General features: G+C 38.8%; 1 protein-coding gene across 18 annotated transcripts in view; it reads left to right on the forward strand.

Moving 5' to 3' along the window:
* Positions 1–26,708, forward strand: part of szt2 (SZT2 subunit of KICSTOR complex) — a 115,090-nt gene that overhangs the window by 87,238 nt on the left and 1,144 nt on the right. For 9 of the 18 annotated variants that reach the window (XM_084425166.1, XM_084425179.1, XM_084425180.1 and 6 more), the window contains 13 exons: positions 116–195; positions 2,101–2,226; positions 4,406–4,608; positions 5,637–5,742; positions 6,534–6,617; positions 7,917–7,991; positions 11,743–11,808; positions 15,479–15,692; positions 15,794–15,977; positions 16,626–16,748; positions 17,719–18,226; positions 24,347–24,460; positions 26,564–26,632. In XM_084425166.1, coding sequence (XP_084281292.1) covers positions 116–195; positions 2,101–2,226; positions 4,406–4,608; positions 5,637–5,742; positions 6,534–6,617; positions 7,917–7,991; positions 11,743–11,808; positions 15,479–15,692; positions 15,794–15,977; positions 16,626–16,748; positions 17,719–18,226; positions 24,347–24,460; positions 26,564–26,632 — 1,952 coding nt within the window. The remainder of the gene's footprint in view (positions 1–115; positions 196–2,100; positions 2,227–4,405; positions 4,609–5,636; positions 5,743–6,533; positions 6,618–7,916; positions 7,992–11,742; positions 11,809–15,478; positions 15,693–15,793; positions 15,978–16,625; positions 16,749–17,718; positions 18,227–24,346; positions 24,461–26,563; positions 26,633–26,708) is intronic. The other 9 variants (XM_084425176.1, XM_084425181.1, XM_084425172.1 and 6 more) reach the window with 5 other exon arrangements.

The following is a 26,708-nucleotide window of genomic DNA, read 5'->3' on the forward strand; positions in this document are numbered from 1 at the left end:
ACACACTAACTAAAGTTAGAAACGTGAAATCACAATCAACCACCCCTTTAAATAATGAACCTCAGACACAGAAAGAGCTAGTGATTTATTTCAAAATGTTTCTTTTGCTTTCCAGAGTTGGAGAGACAAATGAAGATTGAGAATCTGTTTGTGACGTGGCAGCAGCGGTCAGCTCAATCTAACATGCCCATCTCTGTGAGTTCATACATACTCTATGCAGACATTAATATTTGCACACAATGTGGGTGATCGTGTGTGATCGGTATCTTCCATCACGCTCTCAGAACATGATTTTCTCAGAGGCTCATCAGGTCCAGATTCATTTCAGTACGCGCGGATCCTCTGCCTCACGCGCACAGATGCAGATCCGTGTACGAGCGCATGTACGGCCCAGTTGGGTTTAATGAGATGTGGCGGGGACATTAAGGGATTCTGTAGTGTGTGAGATGTCTCTGCCATTCGCTGTAATCTCACTTCCTTTGACTGCTTCACTCTGCTGAGGTCCAGATCACAGTATTAGATTATACTGCCTACTCTCTATTGTGCAGGTCACCACTAAGTACACTACCTTTCAAAAGTTGGGGTCCATAAGATTTTTATACAGTGAGAACGTAATACTTTTATTCGGCAAAGATGCATTATATTGATCAAAAGAGACAGTAAAGACATTTATAATGTTACAAAAGATTTCCATTTCAAATAAATGCTGTTCTTTTGAACTTTCTATAAAAAAACAAACAAATTTTACAGTTTCAACAAACGATTGAAGCCGGTTTCAACAATAGGCGCGTTTCCATTACAGATTTGCGCAAAACTTTTGCGTTTTTTTTCTTCTAAATGTCGAGAACAAAACTATTGCGAAATGACGCCGTTTCCATTAACCAATGTTATGCGACTAAAACTTAAAAAAAAGTCATTCCAAAAATCATGGCAACGGACATTGGTAGGTTTATGTATATCTCAGCCACCGCACTGGCCATTATTATTAATCGAAGGAGACGTGTGTTTTCCAAGCATTAATGGTAAGGAAAGACCCTTTATACTTGTGAGCGGCACATGTGAGGTGTTTCTGGGTGTTTCTCCCTCATATCTGCTTCGAGGTCTTGATTGTGGCATTTCTTTGAGGTTTAGAATCCATTATTCCTGTAATTCTTTTGTCTTTTATGAATTTAATAAAGAGCTCTGTCTCGTATTCTGTCCAAACATACCGCGTCATCTACGTCAGGTGACCTGGAAATGCGCAAAAACTGTTTCCATTGCAGTTTTGCGAAATATTTATTTTTCGAATTGCCTGAAAAACCACCTCATGTGAGCGTAAAAACTTTTTTGCGATAAATGGGAGTTTTTGCGAAAATGACGTGTTTCCATTGGCCGTATTTTCAATTAGCAATTTCAATTAGCACAATTTGAAGGGTAATGAAAGCGCGGCTATTGATAATAATCAGAACTGTTTCTTGAGCAGCAAATCAACATATTAGAATGATTTCTGAAGGATCATGTGACACTGCCAGATTTTTACTCTTTTTACTGCATTTTTGATCAAATAAATGCAGCCTTGGTGAGCAGAAGAGACTCTTCCCGACCTCAGACCTTTGAATGGTAGTGTATATTCACAGTATAACCTGATCATAAATTTACCAAGCACACACCATTGGTTGAGTCAATGTGTTGAACTAGTCGTGATGTTCAAGCTAACAGTTCAGTGTTTTGAAGGCACCACAGAACTTTTTTTTAGGACAACTCAACCTATAAGTGACGCATAGTTGTCTCCAGAGGTGTAAAGTCCAGGTTCAGAAAGTAAAAGTCCTCCTCAGTATTTTGTTCCAATCACCTGGATTTGCTAATTAGCACAGTTTTTCAGCCAGGAGATAGAACTAATTAGTGAAATCAGCTGGCTGAGTTCATGGGTGGAATAAACATATGGCAGGACTTTTACTTTCTGACCCCTGGACTTTACACCTGGTTGTCTGGTTGTCTATTTAAGCGTTGAAATTGATCACACTTCACCTTTATGAAAACAGCTGTTGCTTCAAATAAAGAAACTCTAGGTTTAAACCTGGTAACCCTCTTGCTGTGTGTCTGGTGTGTGTCTGAGCACAGGTCGCGGATCTGGACACACTGAAGCAGTCCTCTCGACTGGTCCATTACTGCGCCACTCCGCTGCTCTTCGACCCCGTGTTCCGGAAACAGATTCAAGAGGAGCAGGTGCCACAGCCACAGATGAAGGTCTCTCTCTCTCTCTCTCTCTCTCTCTCTCTCTCTCTCTCTCTCTCTCTCTCTCTCTCTCTCTCTCTCTCTCTCTCTCTCTCTCTCTCTCTCTTCCTCCTGCTGGGTCTGAACCCATTTATCAAAGCAATCCCATCATTTTGGAGCCTGACTTTGGCCATATGTCCAACAAAGCGTTTTTAGCCAGCTGAAAACGCCTAGCTATGTGCGCTTGAGAACGTTTTGGCAGCGCACGAGCGCAGCATTTTTTATAGTTGAGACACTTTGCTTGTTATAATAAGGAATATCCGCAAAAGTGTTACTAGTATCTCATTTCACAAATATTTTGTTTCTGTGTTGATTCTATATTAAAATGTCGATACAATGTAACATATTTTCTCTGGCTCTTGTTCCGTTATTATGCTCATTGTTGTCATCTATTGACGTTCTACAAGCAGAATGTGGCGGTTGGTCGGTGTGGTATTAGTCCCGCCCCTCCTCCACTGTGATTGGCTAAAAAGGCTAAAAAGTGACAGTGATGAGCGCTGCGTTTTACCCAAAGCTGAACATTCTTCAACTGTCGGTGACCTGTAAAAAACGCTGAGCGCCTCAGCGTGAAAAAAAACGCTCAGTGCCTCGTTATGCTCTTGGCAGTTGAGAAAAATGGCGCTCCCATTGAAAACAATTGAAAAAACACGCCAGCCGCGTGAAAAACGCTTTGGTGGACACACAGCCTTAGGGTTAGGGGTCTGTTCAAATCCCTGACCAAAAGGATGACCAAAACCGATCTGTTATGCAGTGAGACATCATTTGCTTTATGAACAACAAAATATCAGCCTCTATGTAATTACATGTGTCAGGCATGATAATCAGTGTAGCACCAGAATAATCATGATTATGCGGTCGCTGGCCAGTTGTTCACGATTGAAGTGGCATAGAGGTTAGTCTGATGAGATAACAAAATGTCATTAAGTCATTACATATTCTCTGACAGTTACGATATAAACACCCAAAAAACATACTGTGGTTGGTCACTTTATATGTCGGTCAGATGCTGTCTTCCTGCCTAAAGTCCCCAATATACTTTATATATACAATATATAACAAACTGGTGTGATGTCATCAAAATCCGTATGTTTCGGGAGTTTGAAGCAGCTTGCTAAAGCAAATTTTCTGGAAAAGTTGTGATGCGTAATAGGTTTGTGTGGCTCTGAGGCTCCGCCTTCTTTGACATGTAAAGCCACGGTCACACTAGACTTTAAGCATGCAAAATTTCGTTGGACACTGCACCGGTCGTGACGTCACGCTCTGCAGCATCTTTTTTTATAACGTATAACAGATAGTAATACACTCAAAATATAAAAAGTATACAATCTACCCAACTTTACTGCAAAATATCATTCTATTAATTCAGCCAAGAAGTCACGCTGTCACGTATCGATCTTCTATTGGTCATACATCTTCACCTGATGCAAATTCACAGCTCAGAGTTCACCAAACTTGAACTCTGGAACGCAGCAAAATGCTAAACTTTTCAGATGAGCTTGCGTTTGTTGTCTGACACATTCGCATGCGTATGAATGGAAGTGTAGTGTGACCCCTTAAATCTTCTCCGGTTCATTTCTTCTGTTCAGCGGGTCGAGGTTTGGAGTAGAAACTGAAGTTATAATTCTAATTGAAAGAGACACTGATACTGAAAACAGCTCTAATTGAAAACAACATACTGATATTCATGTTTAACACTGTAAAGCTGCTTGCTTTGAAGTGATCCATTGTTATAAAGTGCTATATAGATAGATGTGACATGGCGTTCCCGAGAGTCCCGAACTGCATAGCTCGTGCAAACACATCCACGTTTTCTCAATGCTGTCATTGTTGTGTGTTTAGTTTGTTATTGAGAGGAAAGCGCTGCACATATTTACATATTCACCTAAACACCGTTTCCAGCAGCATGAGTGGCATTTAGATGTTCGCTAACAGTATACGCTGCTCAGGTATTTCAAATTTCTTTTTACCCTTAAGTGAAGAACGAAAAGAACTTTGCCGTGAGTAAATCTGGGCCTAAAGCGGATGTTTTTTTGGCTCAATATCGACCAGACTTTATGCTGATAGTCAAAAATCTGGCTATGTGAGACTACATGGGTAGTTGGATCTCTCTCTCTGTAGTTATATCGGGTTCTCTCTCGTTCTCTGGTTACAGAAGCGGCATCGCTCCAGTGACTCCACGGCATCCGGGAGGGATCGCAGCTACAGCACGGATTCTGCAGACATGCTTCCGAGCCGCCTGAAGGAGGAGCCGTGGCTGCAGGAGATCTCCAGCACGTTCCTCCAGCAGTATGTGCAGTATCTGCAGAGCATGGGCTTCATCCTGGTGCAGGTCCGACCGCAGTCGCCCGCTCGCAGGTCTGTGTCCCGCAGGAAAACACCATCTCCCACAACCAAAACAAAACACACACGGTTTGACTGTAATGGTGCATACGAGTCATGCTGGAAAGATTGCATTTTCGAGTTGAACGCACATGAATGCCACCACAAAGTCGTAAATATTAGGGATGCATCGATATGAAAATTATGGCTGATACCGATAACCGACAAATCTTTATATTTGAAAGCCAATAGCCGATATATTGGCTGATAAATCTAAACCCACATTTTTATTTCTAATTTTTGAGAGCCTGATTACAAAAACAAATAAAAGTCTCACCATTGAAATCAATGTCCCAAGCACACAGATATAATGATCTCTAATAATAATTATCATTTTATATAGCCTTTATGACAGATTTGCAGAAGTGCATGTTGCAGTTTGTGATTCCAATCATATTTCAAGCCATTCAAAACCATCATGGTGAACAGTGCGCATCAGCTGAAGGAAATTATCCATTATTTATCAGCTTTAATATATCGGCCATATATTCTTATTGGGCCAATAACGATAACATTAAAAACTAACATATATCGGCCGATACCGATATGGTGGCCGATATACCGTGCATCCCTAGTAATTACGAGTGGGAAACCACCATATGTTTCTGGAATTCAAGCCAGTTGTTTTGAACTATACATTTCTGTCATAAGCTTGAGTATAAAAAGGGAAAGTGTTATTCAATACAATTTCTTACTTCAGTTTTTGTCACAAAGCATAACCTGCACAGAACGCATCCATCCAAACTGTGATATCAAACATGGTATGAAGTCACCTGGCAACAATATGTTCAACAATAAGTGCACTTTGCTGAATTCTCTGTAAAGTGTGTGAGGTGCTAATGGTCGACACACTGTATTAAGCAGCAGGAGCGTGTGATTCAGTCTGACCTCCAGCATGAGGTCCGCATTACTGACGGGGTGTCTCTCTCTCTCTCTCTCTCTCTCTCTCTCTCTCTCTCTCTCTCTCTCTCTCTCTGTCTCTCTCTCTCTCTCTCTCTCTGCAGCATCGCTCGAGCTCGAGCCGCCATGTTGAGTTCTTTATCCACTGAAGGCAGATCTTCCTTCTCATCTTTCTCATATAATAAGCAGAAGAGTGAAGACAGCCCGAAGGTACACAACCATTATCTACTCATCCACATTCAACCATTCAGTCACGCTTCACAGGTTTCATCTGTGTGTATCACAGTTCACACACACACACACACACTTGCCACTTTTTGCATTGACACAGTCCTTGTGCCCGTTCTGGATCCTATCCGGATAAAGGCAAAAATGACAAATTAAGTCTTTAAATTGTTTCCACATAAATGTTCAGCAGCAAAAACTGTTTTCAACATTGATGATAATAATAATAAGAAATTATTATTGAGCAGCAAATCATCTGAAGGATCATGTGACACTGAAGACTGGCGTAATGATGCTGAAAATTCAGCTTTGATCACAGGAATAAATTACATTTTACAATATATTCACAGAAAACAGCTATTTTAAATTGTGATAATATTTCACAATATTACAGTTTTTGCTGTATTTATAATTAAATAAATGCAGCCTTGGTGAGCAGAAGAAACTTCTTCCAAAAACATAAAAAAAAATTGACAGGTACTGTGTTAGTGAGGTGATGGCATAGACTCCCATTGATTTAATGTCAGGTTAATGATATTTCCTATAGCCTAACCCAGACCTATCCATCACAGAAACGTGAAAAACATTAGATTTAAATAAAAACATGCTTTGGCTGATTTATAAGCCTTTTTAACTAGTGAGGAGCAGTACAATGTACTCACTAGTTGGTCATCATAATATTTCACTATAAAAGTGAGAACATTTGGCTCTCACAATGTAGCCAAACCTGTACACACACACACACACAGTGATTGTGTCCCGTCTGCCTCTCTCAGCAGAGCAGTGCATCGAGCTCGACGTCATATCACCTGCAGAGAGCGCTGCCGGGAGGCATCGTACTGATGGAACTGGCTTTTCAAGTAAGACCTTCATCCGTCTGTGTCTCTCGGCCTTCAGTGCAGATCAGGGATAGAATCGCCCTCTTAGCACATCAGCCGAGAGCATACGCTGGGCTTTCACTAGAACGCTGTGAAAGTCTCCGCGGACGGTGAGGAGAGAGATGTTTAATGGACTCTGTCTCGCTCTCGCGCTATTTGTGGTTATTAATATTTGAACACACAGAATCAACAGCAAGGAAACAGCACGTCATCATTTGATCTTCAGTCCTTCTCATTTCTAATATCTGTTTGAATAAAATTTCAAAGTAATTTATTTTTTATAGTAGGGTTGTCATAGCTGGTGTGCTCACATAAGCGATTAGTGCAATTTTTTAACCATTATAATGCTTTTATTCAGGTCTGTGTGAATTACTGATCATGAATTCTGATTGAAAGCTCGGTTTACCCACGAGAAAAACGCGAATCGTTCACAGAAATGTCCATGTGAACACTAGTAGATTATTTATGCACGAGTCAGTGGCAAAAACACAAGATTAAGTCCATAAAGTGTGCTGGAAATGGGTTTATTTTTATTTTCTTTGTTGTTTGATTGTTTGCAGATTTGCATTTCCTTTGCCTGTTTTCTAAAGTTTGTAATATGTAGTTTGACCATAAGTATGAACCTTACAATAATAATAATAATAATAATAATAAGTATTATTAATATTATTGGTATTATTAGCATTTATTTATTATTATTATTAATAGTCATAATAATAACAGCAACAAAAATAATAATAATAATAATAAAAATGTGCAATTATAATGTTCATACTTTAAAGCTAAGGTTCATATTATGCTCAGAAATGTTAACTAATTCCAAACCCTATTAGTTGTAGTTGTACTACTACTACTTTTGTCCGGTGTCAACAGTCAAAAAAAGAACTTAAGTGTTAGAAATAGTAATAATAACAATATATAATCAAATCAATGACAATGATGAAATTACAAAGTTAGAATAAAGTAAGATGAAGCAAGCATTCAACAACACACTCATGAACATCAAAGTCAGCATGAAACAACAAGAATCAAGAAGTTATTGGTTGGTGAAAAGAGTTTCTATATGACTGGTGATTATAGGGAAGAGATAAATGGGATTTTTTGTTCTTGTAAAATGTGTAAAATCGTGACCTGGTTGAATTAAGAAAGAGTCAAATTGGATTTATTTTGGCCTTAAGAATTTCTCTGTTGTACAGACAGCTCTTGAATATGCTGAACAAAGCAGTGATGATGCACAACTGTTCCATACTAACACATAATCTCATTCTGACTCTGTTTCAGGGCTGTTATTTCTGCGTGAAGCAGTTTGCATTAGAGTGCTCGAGGATTCCCATGGGTCAGACGGTTAATTCTCAGGTAACGGCATCATCACAGTACATGTAGAGAAAGAGTGAGAGTAAATGAAGTGTTTAAGAGTTCATATTGTATTTCTGTGCATCTGTTGTATGTGCCTTCCTGTAATGTCCATAGATATTTAAGTAGCAATCTTCTCCTTTGTTAGCAGGATTCACCGGTCAAATATCTGTCTATCTGTCTCTGATGGCGTATTTAATGTGTAGTGGGTCCAGGTTGGCTCTAAATGAGAAGTAATTAAGTGTAAATATTTGTAAGTCTCCAGATGTTTCTCAGCAGGAGGCTCTGATTTCTTCTGAGCGCCAGAAGCCCATAAGGTGTCTCCAATCACAGCTGCTCATATCCAGCGATTAAGTCATTAGCGTGTGTGTTTGGTTGTTTGTGAGTGCAGCTTCTTCAAACTGAGCTTGAGGGCCAACAGGAATAAAAGTCACAAGGAATCAGTAATGAAAATTCATTAACTTAAATTTGTCCTATTAGAATCCATAGGTTTCGATTGCGTCAGCAAACATTCCCATCTGCCAATTTGGTGGGCAAACAGTGTTATTATTTTTCATAAGGAATGAAAAGTCAAGTTGAGTTGTTAATTACTCCGCTATGTTAATACTTGTTTTTGTTCGTGGAGAACCAAATATTTCCACTTATTGTTGAAGGACAGAGAGGACATTCTTCATCAAATTCACCGTGAAAATCAGCAAATCATTTTTGAAGTCTGACTTGTTACAACCATATTTAAAGGTCAGGAAACAGTGCGATTTGTTCTAGAAACTTGTTCTTTTAATAATAAAGTGCATTTAAAAAGGTCACTGCCGAACTTTCATGAAGTCATGTTCTCCTATCTTAGGCACACATTACCAGGGCTGTTACAGCCATAGATATTAGTGCAACATCTTTTGAGGATGCTTTCTCTCCAGTGATCAACAAATATTTTAGTTGTTGTTGTTTTCCCTCAATTCTTAAACTATTAAGCCAGTCTTAAAGTCCCCCTGTGGTGAATATCAAGGTTTTAATGTTGTTTATGTGTCTGTGTGGTGTTTTTAATATGCTTTAAGACAAACCATGTGCAAATTCATAAGTCGACACCATTGCTGAGTATTTTCTCCTTAAAACTGCAGTGAACCAAAGACAGCCTCAAAAACACGCTTTGAAATCGCTGGTGTTTCTGACGTCACAAACTACCTTGTAACCAATCAGATCAACGTGTGATCGTCAACCAGTGGATCTCTGAGCTGAGTGAGTGAGTGGAGGCGGGGCTCATTTGCATATTCATAGAACCACGCATACTAAATGAGGCAAGGGTGTCGAGTTACATTCAAGCTATTTTAAGGCATGAAGACACATTTTTCAAGGAAAAAAAAACACTTAAAGGGTTAGTTCACCAAAAAATGAAAATTCCGTCAGTAATTACACACCCTCATGTTGTTCCAACCCCGTAAGACACAAATTAAACGTTATACGTCACACGTAGGCTCACTATTGGCCGACGCTGGTCATGTGTGTGATGCGTGTGACGTACAACACAGATGCGCTGCGCAGTTATACTACGTGAAAAGACTCGAGGCCCAGAGAGAAGGAAATGAATAGTAGAATAAAGTTGTTGTTTTTGCGCACAAAAAGTTTTCTCGTCACTTTATAAACTTAAGATTGAGCCACTGCAGTCACTTGGACTATATTAACGGTGTCTTTAATACATTTTCTGGGCCAGCAAGTTATAATGCCTTAGAAGCCTATGGAGGAGTGATCCAGCTCTCAAATTTTATAAAAAATATCTTAATTTGTGTTCCGAAGATGAACGAAGGTCTTACGGGGCTGGAACAACATGAGGGTGAGTAATTACTGACGGAACTTTCATTTTTGGGTGAACTAACCCTTTAAATATGTCATTTTGGTGATCAAAGATGAGTTTTAAGGGATAAAATGATTGACTAGCCTGACTACGTCCGTCAGACTTCGTACTTCCGCTCAATTTCAGTTCGCTTCTGTACTCAGTCTGAGATATCGACCTATCTCCCAGTTTTCCTCCGGCCTCAAAACAGCCGGGCCAATCAACGAACAGAGGGCGGGCTGAGAGCCGTGACGTAGACGCTGATTGTACCGTGGATGCGTAGTTTTACTTCATAATCTGCAAAAGTCGTTCACAGCCATGTTCACTCCGGTATTTCGCTCGATGGTTTTGTTTTCGCATCATACTACATGTGTTTACAGTTGAAGTTCAATGCGGCTGAGTCGGCGCATAACACACTTCTTAACCAAACGTTATGTGATTGGCTTACGGGTAACCAATGATTTTAAACTTCAGACAAGCGTAGGCTCGTAGCCCCCCCCCCCCCCCCCCCCCACCCCCACCCCGCGAGAAAGAAAACGCTTTTGTATTACGCCCTTCCAGACTCTGTCTACGAAGCAAAGCAAAGCGAAGTATTACCAGGCTAATGATTGACTACAGGGGGACTTTAAAATGCACAAACTGTTAAGTTAATCAAGTCATATGATGAACTTGTATATTCATACTATATTTCTTTTTCAAACCATATTTCATGCCAACCTTGTTACATTGTAAATGTTTAGAGTACAAAAAAATGCATGATATTTACATTTTTAATAGACTTGCAAATTGGCTAATATTCCAATTTAAATAATTTGCAAATATAATGCATGTTTTATTGTAAGAGTTCTTCCTTATACTGTACATTAAACAGATAAATTATTTAAATTTTGTGATGGTATCACTTAACAATAAGTTTAATTTGTTTAACATTAGTTATTGCATTAGAAATCGTGAACTAACAATGAACAATTTTCACAGGATATACTAGTATGGTATAAAAATATATTATACATATAAATATATTAACATTTACCTTTACCTGTATTAGTAAATGCCGTTCAAGCATTGTTCATTATTAGTTCATGATACTTAATACTACTAATGTCAACAAATTGAACTGGTTGACAAGTGTTGCCCATGTGACTCATTCAGTATTCTGTGTCAGTTGTACGTCAGTGACACACAAATGGCACTGTTTTCTGATCATGACCATACTTAGCAACATTTATATACTGAATATTATTATGATTATTATAATTCTTCCTGGCATGTTACATTATAAATTCATTATTGATATTTATTTTAAGGTACACTTTTACTGTTCCAGCCACTGTACCACCAGATGAAGCTGATTTTGAGGTGGCAATGGACATCAATTACTTTCTATGACATTTGTTGCAGGAATTGGAACATTGGGAATAGAGCATGTAAAAAAAACAAAAAAACAAGTACAACATTATTTGGAATACTGATTGTGAATCACCGCTGAATTTTTAGAAGTAATTACAAATATTTATGCAGCGAACGAGATAATATATGAGATGAGAGAGCACGGTGTAAACGGCCTTATTGAATTGCATAGATCATGATGTAGCATGAGCCATAAGCAGTGGATATTTAGTTAAAAAGTGAAAGGTCACACCTGCTTCTCATCTATAAAGGACCGCACACAGCTCATGCCTCATCATTATTGATCATCTCCGTGTCACTTCCTGTATCACACCCTCATTCATTAGCGTGTGACAGTCAGCTTGTGCATGTGTTCATTTTTGTGTAAATTGACTTCTAACCTCTCTGTGTGGCATGTTTCTCATCTGTCTCTGTTTGTGTGTGTTATCTTCTGTGTTTGTGTGTGTGTCTCACTGTTCTGCACATTGTTTGTGTGTGTGTGTGTGTGTCTAGTCCCATCTCACTCTTTCTTTCCATCAGGGCTCACTTCTCAACAAACCTCCTAGCAAGCCGTTCCCCGAGGCACCCACGGTCTCTGACTCTGCGGTATGTCTCTACATCCTCGGGGCGGGCTCGTCTTCAACCAATCAGGCTTCAGTCTTTCCCTCAGACTCCTCCCCCATGTAGTGCCTGGCTCCTCCCCTTCCAGTCTTGCCCATTCATTGAAAATCAGATGGTTCCTTTCCCTGTGTTTGTCTGTGTTCTTCAGCGATGCATTTTGGGGTTCTTCTTCAGCCACACATGCGGTTGTGTCTCTCTGCTGTATTTAAATGCAGATGCTCATGAATGTGGCATCTTCTGGGAGGTCACGGGGTCACTCTTCTTGCAGCTCTCATAGGCCAATGATCTCTTTCCTTTGCTCAATGATTATCCCTGATTTTCTTCTGCTCTTGTTGCATGTTAATTTGGATCTGCTTGTCTCCTTTATGTCTCCATCAACAGTAATTCGGAGGCTCTTCTTTATCAATCAACATATGATATATACTGTGATTTTTCACAACTGTTTCAAAATGAGAAAATCACAAGTGGAGCGTTTCCACTTTGCCATGGTGGCTTCCGCTTATTCTTAATGTGCCTGAGATCTGTGTAGTGCTAGCTAGGAAACCAAAGATATAAAGTCAACATAAATGCTGTACACAATCTATTTTACTTCCAAAATCTGGTGTGTTTCTGAGTGTAAAGGATCTAAACACAAATGTGGGAATTGACTGGATTTTGAAAAGTGGAATGGGGTCAGGTGGGTTTGAAATGGAAGATTAAAGGTGCTCTAAGCGATGTCACACGTTTTTTAGGCCGAAACATTTTTGTCACATACAGCAAACATCTCCTCACTATCCGCTAGCTGCCTGTCCCCTGAACACACTGTAAAAAACGCGGTCTCTGTAGACAGCCCAGGCTCCACAAACAGCAACAAAAACAAACTTGCCCAGCCTGGACCATGAAACATAACAAACAGTGTTCCAGCCAATCACAGACAAGAATGATGTGGAGGTGGGGGTGGGTGGGGGGTTAGTGCGCGTGCACATGAAGGGGGGTGTGGGGAGTGGAAGAGAGAGAAGCATGAAGAGGGAAGTTAGCTAGAGGAGAGATGTCCTAGACAACGACTAACGTTAGAATTATATTCTCTTGAATTTTGATATGGCCGACACACGACCAAAGAGACGACGTTCCGATGAACAAATAGCAAAGAAGAGGGAGAAGGAACGCGCAAAGTCCCGAATTCATGACTGTTTCAGGAAGCACGGAAGGGAGGGGGAGGGTCCGGGATGAGGAGGAGCGAGGGTCGAGCTAGCCTCCGTTTTGTTTGACAATACTTCGAACGTCAACAAGAAGTGACGTCACCCAACATCTCTTAGAGCAGCTTTAATACATTATATTGGCTGAAAAGAAGAGATGCAGCTAATTATTGGGCTACACTTTATTTTAAGGTAACATTGTTACAGTGTAATCACAAATAAAAGCTGAGTAATATTAATTAAGCTACATATACTTACTATAGGGTTATGGTTTGGTTAAGGTTAAGTTACTATTCAAAATTAATTATTCAATTACTGTTATTGAAAGAGTAAGTACATGTAACGTGTAACTGTGTCACCTTTAAAATAAGTGTTACCAATTATTGCATTTTGATTAAAGATATTCTTTTTTTTGTATGGAATACCAATGAATTGTGCGCACAATGGGACAAGATACATTCATTAAAAAGTACACATTTTTATGTTGACTTTATGGACCTTTTAGGACTAGGACTGATTTGGTGATTTGGTGAGGTTACCAGGTAGTCAGAAATGAGTAAAACGACACATATTACAGTATTAAACGGTGAAAGTAAGGGGACTATTTTGAACACCTCAAACTCTCTAAGCGATGCCGAAGTCCCTTTAAGGCAAGTTCACTCAACGGTCATTTCCGTAGCGCCTTGAGCAGATGTTTCCAACCATGGGAGTACAGCTTTATCTGCTTGAATGGAGAGACACTAAAATCTCCAAAAGTGCTTGTCAAAATTCTGTTCAAGCAATATACTCCAAATGAGGAATAACATCTGACAATAGTGGTATTCTAAGCTCAAATCACTTTATCAGGCTTGTCCAGCTAATGCAAATGTTGAAGAGTAAACAAACCATAAGGCATTCAGCTGCTTTATTAAGTGTAGCGATGGCTCCATCAAACAGATATCGGCTGTAGGGCAGGACTACAGCTGCTCTGTTGATTTCATTCATTCATATTTGTTCAAGTGGTCAATCTCCCCTACTTATAATGTCTCTGGTGAAACATTACAGAACTTGACCTGTGTGCCTTCTGGCATCTGGGAAAACATCGTGTTCAATGCATTGGGAAATGTTTACACAAGTCTTGAAAACGGCCTTATTTTTCTGAATGTAAGCATTTGGTTAACACATGACTCGGGGGTCTGGAGTGTGATTTTGCTTTAAGAGTGTTTATGCAAACACAACCACTGCAATCATAGCAAACTGAGCTGTTTTCATGCGCCGTGTTTCCAAAAGCAGTTTTACGCACCCTCACATGACTGAGAGCAAAATAGACAAACGATGTTATCTTTCCTCAGCCTGTGGCAGAACTTCCCGTCAAATGGGCCACTGGCGGATTTCAAAATGTTGACGTGAAAAACGTTAATGGTGCAATTGCGTGAGCTGCGTTCTGCAAGTGGAACGGCCATGACAGCGTAAAATGAACAGGTTTTTTTTTTTAAATCCTCAACTCTTTGATTTGATGAGACCTATTTGCATTTGTTCCAGGGTAATGGTCAGGATGAAAGCGACAGTGGTAATAGGGTTTAGCCGTCGCCATCGCCTTCCTCACCCTCTCTGCTCCCATTGTACTGTAATTACTCCCGCTCTCTCCCTCTCAAATCATTTGCATTTGCCACTAATGCTTTTGTAAGCACGGCTTTGATGTGAGATCTAATTAAATAGGATGCAATTATCATGTTGATTATATCAGAGTATTTTAAAAAGACTCTTATACAGGTTTGGCGTCAGGTGGGTGGGTTTTGCTCCTCACAAGTCAAGTTTTAGACGTGTAATGTCAGGTTTCATGTGCGCTTGAGTGATTTTCATGAAGCGTATCAAGAACATGTCTAATTGCAATTTCACCCTCAAATCAAGGGCCATTAAGATTTTGTGCATTGGGCCTTCATTTTCATGATAGTTACGCTGTCTTAACCAGGAACAACATGAGAAGTAATTTGTATGACACTGTCACAGCCATTCACAACATATTTATTTATAGGATTTGGGGCAATTTGTTACTGTAACATGAAACAAAAAGATACATATTTGTTAAGTTATTATACATAACAGTAGTCTTGTTGTGTTTTACTTCATGCTGATTAAAAATAAATCATCATATTGAAGTAATGAGAATCTAATTGGTAATGATAGAACTTGGATTGATTATCTGATCAATGGTCCTAAGCAAGGTTTAATTTCTCTCCATGTTTATCTTCTTTTGATGTTGTCCTTTGGTTTTGAGGCTGGTTTCATTTGAGCGTCTGTAGGAGAAGCTCTTTAAAGTCGTTAGGTTTTGAGTTAGTACCGCTATCAGGATTTAGAGGTTATGGGATGATGTTTCTGCTACTGCTTGCGGTCTTCCTCTGGGGAATTGGATGCCTTTGATCCAGACGGTTTCTCTTGGGTTGTGTTGAGATCCTGCACCAGTGTGAGTAACTGCATGCATGTGTGTTTTTTGCTCCCAGCTGTCCATGCTGTTCACCGAGGAGTGCGATAAGGTCCGGGATTTGATGCACGTTCACTCGTTCAGCTACGACTTCCACCTGCGTGTGGTGCATCAGTACCTCGTGGGTTGTCACATGACCCTTCGTCAGGGATACCAGCTCACGAGCTTTCTGGAGGACTTCATCGCCCATCACCCGGACATACCCAAATTTGGACGCAACCACGTCTTCCAGGGTGAGTGCATAAGCTCATAAGAGTCAGCTAAAGCACACAGTCTGTTCATTTCAGTGTTCAGTGATGTCATGAAAAGCACATATGCTTTTTATGTGTATTAGGGAGTTTCTCCATATCAACGGGGATGATCACCGCACATCAGCTGTATAATTACATCACTGATCACGCTGGGACTTACGGGATGAAGCCCCTGCGCATGTCTAAGGCTGCAGTTACAACTGATAACAAAAAGGGGGCGCCGAGCGCAGACCTGCATGAGTATGCGCTGGTCGCTCTGTGGAACAGGTATTTCTTTATTTTTATTTCGAACAACAAAAAGATACACATAAAAATACAATAAGAAACTTGAAAAGATTAAATATGGAGTTAGAATGAAACCCGAACTTTTCTTGAAATCTTGGAGCCCTTTTTTAGATTATTTTAAGGAGACAAGCTCTGGATAAAACTTTTTTTCCTTTTTTCTTTTCTTTTTTTCTGGTTTATTTAGTCGTTTATACGTAAATGCATATGTTACTGTGATTTATATGTTCATTCGTATGTGAGCGTTTATTATGCTTGTTTAATTTTTGCTTTTTTCCCTCCATTGCTTGAGATGCTTTTCTTAATAAAAAAATAAATAAAAAAAATACAATAAGTATGTTGCCACATACCGAAAAAAATATCTATAAAGTATTATAACAATAATTACAATATGTTCGAAAAGGAGCGGGATGAAGCAGAAGCTTATTATTTTTCCCACTCCTTAGATAACTCTAAATAGTTCCAGTATATGTATATATTATTATTATTATTGTTATTATTATTATATATTTTTTATATTTTTTATATATATATATTCATAGCAAGATAACAAACATACCATAATCTTTACACCAACCAAACTTTTACATTTTGCACCAAATTTCTAATAATAATAATGTGGTTCTCTTTAAGCTCTGGCTCATTTAAAGACCTGGAGGGATTGCGACACCATGATGACTTCGATGTGTCGCTGCTGGTGTGTCATAATGCCGCCCCGTTCGAGGAGCAGTCTGAAGGAGAGAGACACCTGCTCAGGTGTGTTCAGCAGGACACATGACAGGAATACTGTGTTCAACACTACTCCGTGCAGCAGGTCATGCAATTACACTGCAGATGAGGACAACATGAAACTACATTTGCAACACATTTAACTTCTGTAGGAAACAGAATAATCAGAGCTAAATAACATAGGCTGGGACTTTTTGGTGGAGTTTATCCATTTCCACTCATATTTGTTCTATTATAGTATAAATACATAATATAATTGTATTATCCATAACATTGAGATAAATGTTAAACATTAATATTTTATAGTAAACAATAATACAATATTATAAATAATTATCATAAATGTTATCTACAAATAAATATAAATAAATTACAATAATTATAAATTAGTATAGTATGTTATATTATATATAGTATATTATATAAACAAATATTATAGTAATATTATAAATAGTATCTTTAACATTACAATAAATAGTAATAATATTATGTATTACTATTAATAATAATGATTAGAATAATAATCATTAAAATAATTTGTATAAATATTAATAATTAGTCAATATTATTATTATTATGGGATCATTATAAATAGTAATATTATAAATTGTATCTATAACATTACTATAGATAGTAGTAGTAATAATAATAATTAATATTAATGAATAATATTATTATATAATAATATGAATATATATATATATATATATATATCAATACAAATTAGTAATAAATAAAATAATAAATTATATTATTATAAAAAAAATTCTAGATCATATTAATTAATTTATTCTAGATAATATTAATTATGAATAAATAATGTGAATATTCTTCCCCAACTGCTTGGCCTTGGAGCTGTCAGCAGAAAAGAAAAGTTGTTTTAGAGGTGGAGAAAGTTTTCATTGCAGATTATAGAAAACTTAAAGAAAACTTTATAATAACGTGCACTGTAGAAAAAACACAGGGTCTGACTTTTTTCCAATTTGAATGTTTTCAGGCTCCGTTTCTACGTGATCATGACCAGTCAAAGAGAGCTGTTCCCACGTTTGACTGCAGACATGCGTCGATTCAAGAAGCTTCCTCAGATCCACCGTGACCCCGGCGACCTCAGCGGCCGTGCGGAGCGTATGGAGGCCGGCAGCCTCGGGACCCGGGACCCCGACCTGGACCTGTGGGAGGAGACCAGCACTCCCATCAGCCCTGCGGCCAGCCCTGAATCTGAGCACATGGAGAACCTCCTGCACGCGGGAGACGCCGACGACTTCTTCATGTCCCCTCTCTTCCCCCTGCTCAACTCTGAGGTGATGTCTGCGCGCCGGCAGATCCAGAGCAGCGTGGAGCAGGCCATGGGTCACTGCCGGAGGGATAACCTCTGGAGGAGGCTCTTTCACGGAGAGCACTTGGCCCTGGATAAACTCAAACTCAGCAAACTGGCCTTTGGTGAACTAGAGGAGCTACTGGACGCTGTGCAGAGCAGATCTGTCGCTGAGATCGACCCACAGCTGGTATGAACACACACTGTCCTTCACCCCTGAGAGCATCTTTCACACCCATTCATCTCCCATTTCATGCTCCTTTCTCTTCGTTCTCTAGCAGGCACTTTCCACCAATAGGTACAAATATGGTCTGAATAGGGTCATTTTTTTCTTTTTCAACAAATGCTCAATAATACTAACTAGGGCTGTCACTTTACGTTCGAAAATCGATTGCACAATCGATCGGACCAACCAACACAGGTTTCGAAAACGAAAATAGGGAATCGATTTTAAAGGCCTTCTCTCAGAGCGCGTCCAGCTCGTCACGATACGCCCGCAGCGAACGCGCGTCACACAGCAACTGCAGGCTCTGACAAACACACATAACAGCAAATTATACTTCTGCATAATGTGTCTCTTTTTACTACAGAAATGTGAATTCTGCCGACATTTTGACAGTCTCATGCATACAGATACAGATACAGGCTACAACCGCCTACGTAGGCGAAACTTTGTTTGACATTTATAACCGTAATCACAGCCATGTTGAAGACTGCAGTGATGTTTTTCATTGATGTTATGGCAGTCCACTCTGCTTATTGTTTCTCGAGAATGTTGCACTCCTGTTTGTCATTGTGCACGAAACTTCACGCCAATAAATCATCAGAAGTATTGCTGACTTGTGTGCGTCTCAAGCGCCCACTTTACGTTCGTCCTAACGCCTGTTAGTTGTCCGTGGATTTGCCCATATTTGGCGTTTAAAATGGAAACGTCTTTAGACATGGAAAATCGATTTTACAAACGATTCAATGAACACTTATGTCTCAATAATCGAACAGGATTTTTTCACAAATGTGACAGCCCTACTAACATATTTGAACAGGTCATATTATAATCCTAGTCCCTGTTTGTAGATATTATATTATATTATATTATATTATATTATATTATATTATATTATATTATATTATATTATATTATATTATATTATATAAAAAATATTAAATGTGTTTTTGATAGATTTAGGTTGCAGATTAACCCTATGTAAGTGGCTAGTTTTTTGGGGGGGCAACATGGTTGCATTCAAAATGTGTGACAGCAAAACGATATATATTTATTGTGATTAAAAATGTATTATTACACATAGTTTACTACAATGAATTGAATATGAATTCAACAATATGATGTGTTTAAAAGTACTAAGCATGTTAATTTTATGTTCATTCAAAAGAGAATTAGGAGTATAGGACGTCCTGTTTGTGGAAAGTGCCAGCGCTCTCTCTCTCTCCTCCGTTACACACTGAAGTCAGTCTTTAGGAAACATGTTTTTCCTTCATTCCACAGTTTATTCAGGATGGTTTGATCAGCGAGTGGCTCTGTGCGGTTCGTCTGATAGGTGGCTGACAACAAACATGCTAATGCGCCGCTCCGTGGGGAAAACATGCGCTCTGCTCATCACCGCATCACAATAAACATCAGCTAATTAGCACAGGAAATCAGCCCTTTAATATTACACTCCGTTCCTTATTTACAGCATAAATTATCCCTCCTGGACCAACAGATTCACACTCCACATCGTTTGCCAACAGGGTGCTCGTTCGTGATGAGATTACACAGCAGTGTACAGATACTGTACTGTAAATGTGCCGTTCGTGCCAACAGACTGGATTTGGCTTGAGATATAGAGGATGACGGATATCGAGAACTAGAATTGTAAAATATAATAAATTCATTTATCATTTAGTGATGATACACTACCATTCAAATGATTTTTTTTAAACCTTTTTTTCAAGGTTCTTTGATGAATAGAAAGTTCAAAAGAACAGCATTTATTTGAAATAGAATATTTTGTTACATAATAAATGTATTTACTGTCACTTTGATTCATTTAATGCATCCTTGCTGAATAAAAGTATTAATTTCTTTCAACAACAACAACAAAAAACCTTATTGATCCCAAACTTTTAAACAATAGTATAAATAAATAAATGTGTATATGACACAGAATAAATGATACATACATTCATTATTGATAATAATAATAATAATAAATATTTATACATTTATTTCTGTATTTATTTTTCTGTATCTCTTACTAAAATCCTCCTCCAAAATAAGGGAGTGGTCAATTGACCCCTATTGACTGATTCATCATGCAGTATTTTATTAGTTTTGGAAAAAATTTACATCATGAAAATCATTTTGGTTTCAGTGTCTTTTAGTTCACACTTGTATTTGGGAAAATGATATATATAGTCCTGGTTCGCTAAATGAGCTCTTCGTATGTGTGTACAGATAAGATGGTGTTTTGACCAGCTGAGACATCACAGAGAGCTTATGAAAAGTGTAAAGGAGTCGAACAGCGTTCTGAGTCAAACCACCAGTGTTCGGGTGGCAGGGAACTTAAAACGAACTCAGGTGCGATTGCTCTGTTAGTGCGGTTCATTTGAACAAGTGTGAACGCTGCCATCCGAACCAAACAAGCGAGCCGAGACGCTGAGTCTCGATCCGCTTTTAAACGAACTCTGGTGCGGTCCGACTGAATTATGAACGCAACACGGACCAAAGACATGTAAACGAACCAAAAACAAGACGTGATGTCGCAAAACACGGATGGCAGTGAACTTAAAATGTCTTGTGATGATGTCCTGTTTTTGGTTCGTTTATATGTCTATGGTCCGCATCAGGGTTCGTTTTAATCCAACCAAACATGCCAAGTGTGAACACACCCTCACCCTCCGAACCAGACGCGATGCGATAAGATTCCAGCGACAAATAATTTGTCTGTCCACACCAAGCGGCAACCTCCCCGTCTCTCTCTTGAAACCAACACGGAAATTAATTCAACGGCAATTCATCGACTGGCAAAAAAACATGTTTACAGCCTGGTGCAAAAAGTGGCTTTGGTCTATATAGCTTATTTTGCCCTTCATGACGACTGTGAGGGGGGTGAATTTTTTTATAACTCATCCGTTTACATTATATTAAGCCTTAAAGTTCTGCATAATTAAGGGCGTGTCCACTTTTGAGTGACAGGTGGATTCCCGCTGCTTTGGTCATTAGTCATCATTAGCCGTTTGTCTGCTGTCTGTTAGCCGTCACGTTACCTCAGCTAAATAAATTTCGGGAGTGACGCACTGCCAAGATGGCGACGGTCGGCCACGCTCACTTTAGGCTTCAAAAACAGTCTTCAGAAACCTACGGGTGATGTCACGGACACTACGTCCATATTTTTTTAAAGTCTATGGTCCACACAAAGACGCGACGCGACTGCGAGATGCGTCAAAATCAATCAAAACCCACAGCCAATCAGAACAGCGTGTGGGCGGAGTCTCGCAGCACCAGAGCGTAATCTTAACGGCACTCGCTAGAAAATGGATAAGTAGCTATAATCAAATTCACAAATATTACACCATTTAAACATTATTCAAATACTTAGGCTACTGAGTTACTAAACAATCTTTGTAAGATAATACACTTGTTTGTTCACAGTTTGAACATTCTTGTTTCCATTTGTTTAATTTCAAGATCTGAGGTGAATTATTCATTGTTGCTTTTACAGCTCCAAAGCTGGAGCACTAAATGATATTCAAAGTCACATTACACGCTTTTAACATTAAATAAAGCACATAAACAGTACCTGAGATTATCATCGCCACACTTTGTGTTTGTTGTTCCAGCGCGACGTCGCTGAAAAATAGAAACCGTCGCGTGTCGCCGTTGTAAAAACTCTCATTAAAGGGATGGTTCGGAGTAAAATCAACCTAGGACCCTTTGCACCATGACATCGAGCCAAACACCCCCCAGAAGCCTTTTTTCTCTTGGTTGAACATTATTAAAGTTAGAGCTTATGTAGAGATATCAGCCGGATGGCTTAGTGCAGCCGCTAATGGATCCAAGGTTGTATCTCGTAAATTACCCCACTAATAATGCCCAGAATGGTACCAAACTTCTACAGGAGTACAAATAGGTTCTGTACTCATAAAACGAGGCATTGGAAAGTTTGTAAGTACATCAGGAGTTTACTCTGCTAACTGCTACTGCTAACCCGGACGTCGACGTCACTTCAGTGAGTTGAGAAAAGCCTGTAAAAGTCCTGGTATAAAGCGATGCATAAGGATGTAGTGTAACGACGCCCAGTTCCAGGAATGCACTAATATTTTGTTGGTAGTACCAGTTTATAACAATTATTAGTTAACACTAAGTTGTCAACACTTCGGAAAAAATAATAATTCGTCGTTACACTACATCCTTATGCATCGCTTTCTGCCAGGACTTTTACGTGCTTTTCTCAAACCACTGAAGTGACGTCGACGTCCGGGTTAGCGGTAGCATTAGCCGTCAGGCAAGTGTTATTTAAATAAACTCCTGATGTACTTACAAACTTTCCAATGCCTTGTTTTATGTGTACAGAACCTATTTGTACTACTGTAGAAGTTTGGTACCATTCTGGGCATTATTAGTGGGGTAATTTACAAGATACAACCTTGGATCCATTAGCGCCTGCACTAAGCCATCCGGCTGATATCTCTAAATAAGCTCTAACTTTAATAATGTTCAACCAAGGGAAAATTGGCTTCTGGGGGGTGTTTGGCTCGAGGTCATGGTGCAAAGGACCCTAGGTTGATTTTACTCTGAACCATCCCTTTAACATGGAAAAGATAACTTTTATCGTGTGTCGTGTCGTGTCGCGTCGCGTGTAGTTAGGACACGGTGTTATATGACCATATTGACGTTTTTCTACTTGAATTCTTCACCTCCTCCTGATCCTTCTTTCTGTGTTTTCTATGGTTTGGCCTCTGTAACTTACCTCACACATCCACATCTGAACTCTGTGAGAATGAGATGCAATGTTTCCTCCATACGTGACACTCGCTATGTGATGTTTCCCCCCCGTCTCCCCAAACCTGCATATCAATGCTGTTTGATTGCTCATCTATTCACACGCCGCTCACTTCTGTATTCCCCTCACGAGAGCAGAACCGCTTAGTAAATGTTACTGAGCGGAGCGGCTCCTGTGCCACGACTGCTAATGCTAATCGTAGCGCTCGGATGATGTATACCGCTGTCAAACCGATACAGGCTCACAAAGGAAGTAGAGATGTTCTCCCACTGTGATATCAGACCAGGAGAAAGTTGCTGCAAATTACATCTTTTTAAAAATGTACTGCCACCCACAACCAGAATGTGAAAACTGCCTTCCTGTGGTTTTGCTTACTTGAAGCGTTTGCAGCTTTCACAGTCAGATCCTGTATGAAGTCAAATGTGAAAAATATCTACAGACTCGTCTAATTTCAAGGGACATATTCTGGTCCAGTCTTTCAGGACCCCAAAGGCTTTTCAAACAGTCATCTTTTTTTTCTTTTTTCTTTTTTAGTTTAAGTTTAAAATGTACACATCAGTTTTATTATGCAACATAAATGAAACGGTAATATGCATATGTATGCATATAATACAAAACAGCACAAACTATATGTGACCCTGGACCACAAAACCAGTCACATGTCGCACGGGTATATTTGTTGCAAAAGCCAATAATACATTGTATGGGTAAAAATTATTGATTTTTCTTTTATGCCAAAAATCATTAGGATATTAAGTAAAGATCATGTTCCATGAAGATATTTTGTACATTTCCTACCGTAAATATATAAACATTTATTTTTGTGAGTGAATGCAGCACAATCCTGAACATAAATGGACAACTTTAAAGGAGATTTTCTCAATGTTTCGATTTTTTTGCATCCTCAGATTCCAGATTTTCAAATAGTTGTATCTCAGCCAAATATTGTACTATCCTAATCTTATCTATCTTTATAAATCTTATTTATTCAGGTTTCAGATGATGTATAAATCTCAATGTCAAAAAATTGACCCATTTTGGTCCAGGGTCACATATATACTATATAATATATGTGCACTTTTGTTGAGATTATTGTCTGTTTTTTGCATACATAACCTATCAAAGATACACATACAGTATAGAACACACACATATAAACATGAATTTTACCATTAGAATAGTGATCTGTTTGCTATATCTATGCAAAAAAAAGAAATAATCTTGATAAAAGTGCAAAACAAGAATTCTCTCATAATTTTCTCACCCTCATGTTGTTCCAAAAGGTTTCTTGTGATTGTGTTTTTTAGGACTGTTTCCTGAATATGAGTCCCGCCTGGTACCAGAGTCTCATCAAAGTTCTGCTGTCACGCTTCTCACAAAACTGCAGGCACTTTAAAGATGACAGTGGCATTCAGTACCTGGTAAGAGACACACAAACTCACCAGGGGCCAAGACATCTAGGGCCAGATTTACTAAACAGGGCAAAGTAGCGTGAGAGCACAATCCCATAACAGCGCCGATGTGAGTGTAAAGTTCTGCTCGTGATCTACTGACGACACACAAATGAAAGAACATTTCCATGATGACCAACACAATCTACCAAGAGCAGCGCAAATTACCATCTGTGTTAAACATGCTTTTGGGAAATAATAGCGCAAATACCAGTAAATCACCTTGCATGATTCATTTAAACACTCTCCTCTCATAAAGAGAAACTCCTACAAATGCATATGTAATAAGTTCAGCTGTAAAAATAACCCATTTCACTGCGTATCTTTAGTAAATCCTGACAGTAGTTTTTAACGCCTAAAGAGGGTTTGCACTGGAGCAAGCTGTTAGTAAATCTGGCCCTAAGTCTTTTTGAAGTCTTTTATTGCACTAAGGCTGCATTTATTTGAACAAAATTACAGTAAAACAGTAATATTGTTAAATATTGTTACAATTAAAAATAGCTGTTTTCTATGTGAATATACAGTAAAATGTCATTTATTCCTGTGATCAGTCTTCAGTGTCACATGGTCCTTCAGCGTGTTAGCAAGGGTCGTGTTGGCCATGTCATAGTACGCTACAAGACAGGAAGTGCTCTTAACCCTTGTGCATCAATTAAAAAATGTTATACATAGGTTTTTTTGTAAAAAAGTAAAATAAAATAAAAGTTATATAGGTTTAAGTTTAGGAAAATGATTTATGAACATTATTTTATATAAAAAATATATATTTTATGAAACATGTTGAACTCTAAAACGGCTAGAAAATCAAAGCCATAAATCTAAACAAGCTGTGTTCCAAATTTGAGGATGATATCTCAAAAAATGAGCTTTCGGCAAGATATTGTTGGGGCGCAGTAACAGATTTTCCCCATTACAGAGATGGTCCTCACTGCAGAACATGAAATCCAGGGGGAGGAGTCGGATCCAGATCCAACTCCTCCCACCTTACATATACCTAAACCTACCCATCTCCACCCCTTAATCCCTAAACTCACCCCTTAATCCCTAAACCCACCCCTAAACCTACCAATCTCCACCCCTTAGATCTGGATCCAACTCCGCCCCCTGGATCTCGTGTACCGCATTGAGGTGCTACTGCCATTACATGCCAGCAAAACTCCACTGGTCATACAGTGGTTGGATTTTAGATTTGCAGTTGAGTTTTTCTCTCTCAAATATTACAAGCGCACACACACTTTTTTTATTTTTTTTATTGCACACATACAAACCACACTCAGACATCCATATCAACACACCCACACAATTATCGCTGCATAATTTATACAATTGGCTCTAATATGCCGCAGCAGAAAACAGGAATAAAGCGAGTATTTGCTTTATAGGCCAAAACCTGAAAAAATGGCACCATCTGCTAATTTTTTTCAAACATTTAAATTTTGAAGCCTTGCCAACAGAATGAAAGCCTCTTAACAAAGATTGCATCATTTTATAGTTAAATGGCCCTGGGATTAAAAGTTGCAGTTTTAATGGGTTTCAATGGGGACATTTTTGTCCAAAAGGCGAAAAATATTTTTGGAAAATAGATTTTTTAAAGGAAATGGGGGGTGAAATAGTCAAATTCCAATAAAAATACACACCTGTGCCAAATGTTATGCAGTTAGCATAAACACAGGCAAAAAAAAAAAAAAAAAAAAAGTCCATGAGGATGCACAAGGGTTAAGTCGTCATTGAACTCAGAACTCAAAGCCAATGAAACCTTTGGTAAACTGGTACATGATGAGACCTCCAGTGCCTGTGTGCGCTAGTTAATGTGAGCAAACACTCCGAGAACATCAGGAGAATTCAGCAGACGGCACTTCATGCTTCATTCTGTAATCAGAGATGTGGGTTTATGTGAACAGATGATCATTTCACCCTCCATACAAACAGAAACCATGTTAAAGCTTAACGCTGTTTCCTAATGCTGAACACCAGTCCCAGTTAAATGGATTGTGAAGATCAAGGTTCAATTTAAAAATGAAAAGAAACATCTGGGGTCGCAGTGAGTCTGAGCGTAAACTCTCTCTTTTCCAGGCTGTCCTGAACCAGAAGTTCACTGACTGTTTTGTGCTCGTCTTTCTGGACACACAGGCAGGAAAAACTGTGAGTTTTCATTTTTTAGATATTATATTATAATGTTATGTTATGTACAGTGTTATAATTCGTTTATTCTAACAAA

The sequence above is a fragment of the Rutilus rutilus genome, assembly GCF_951802725.1.
Source record: "Rutilus rutilus genome assembly, chromosome: 12".
Taxonomy (NCBI): domain Eukaryota; kingdom Metazoa; phylum Chordata; class Actinopteri; order Cypriniformes; family Leuciscidae; genus Rutilus; species Rutilus rutilus.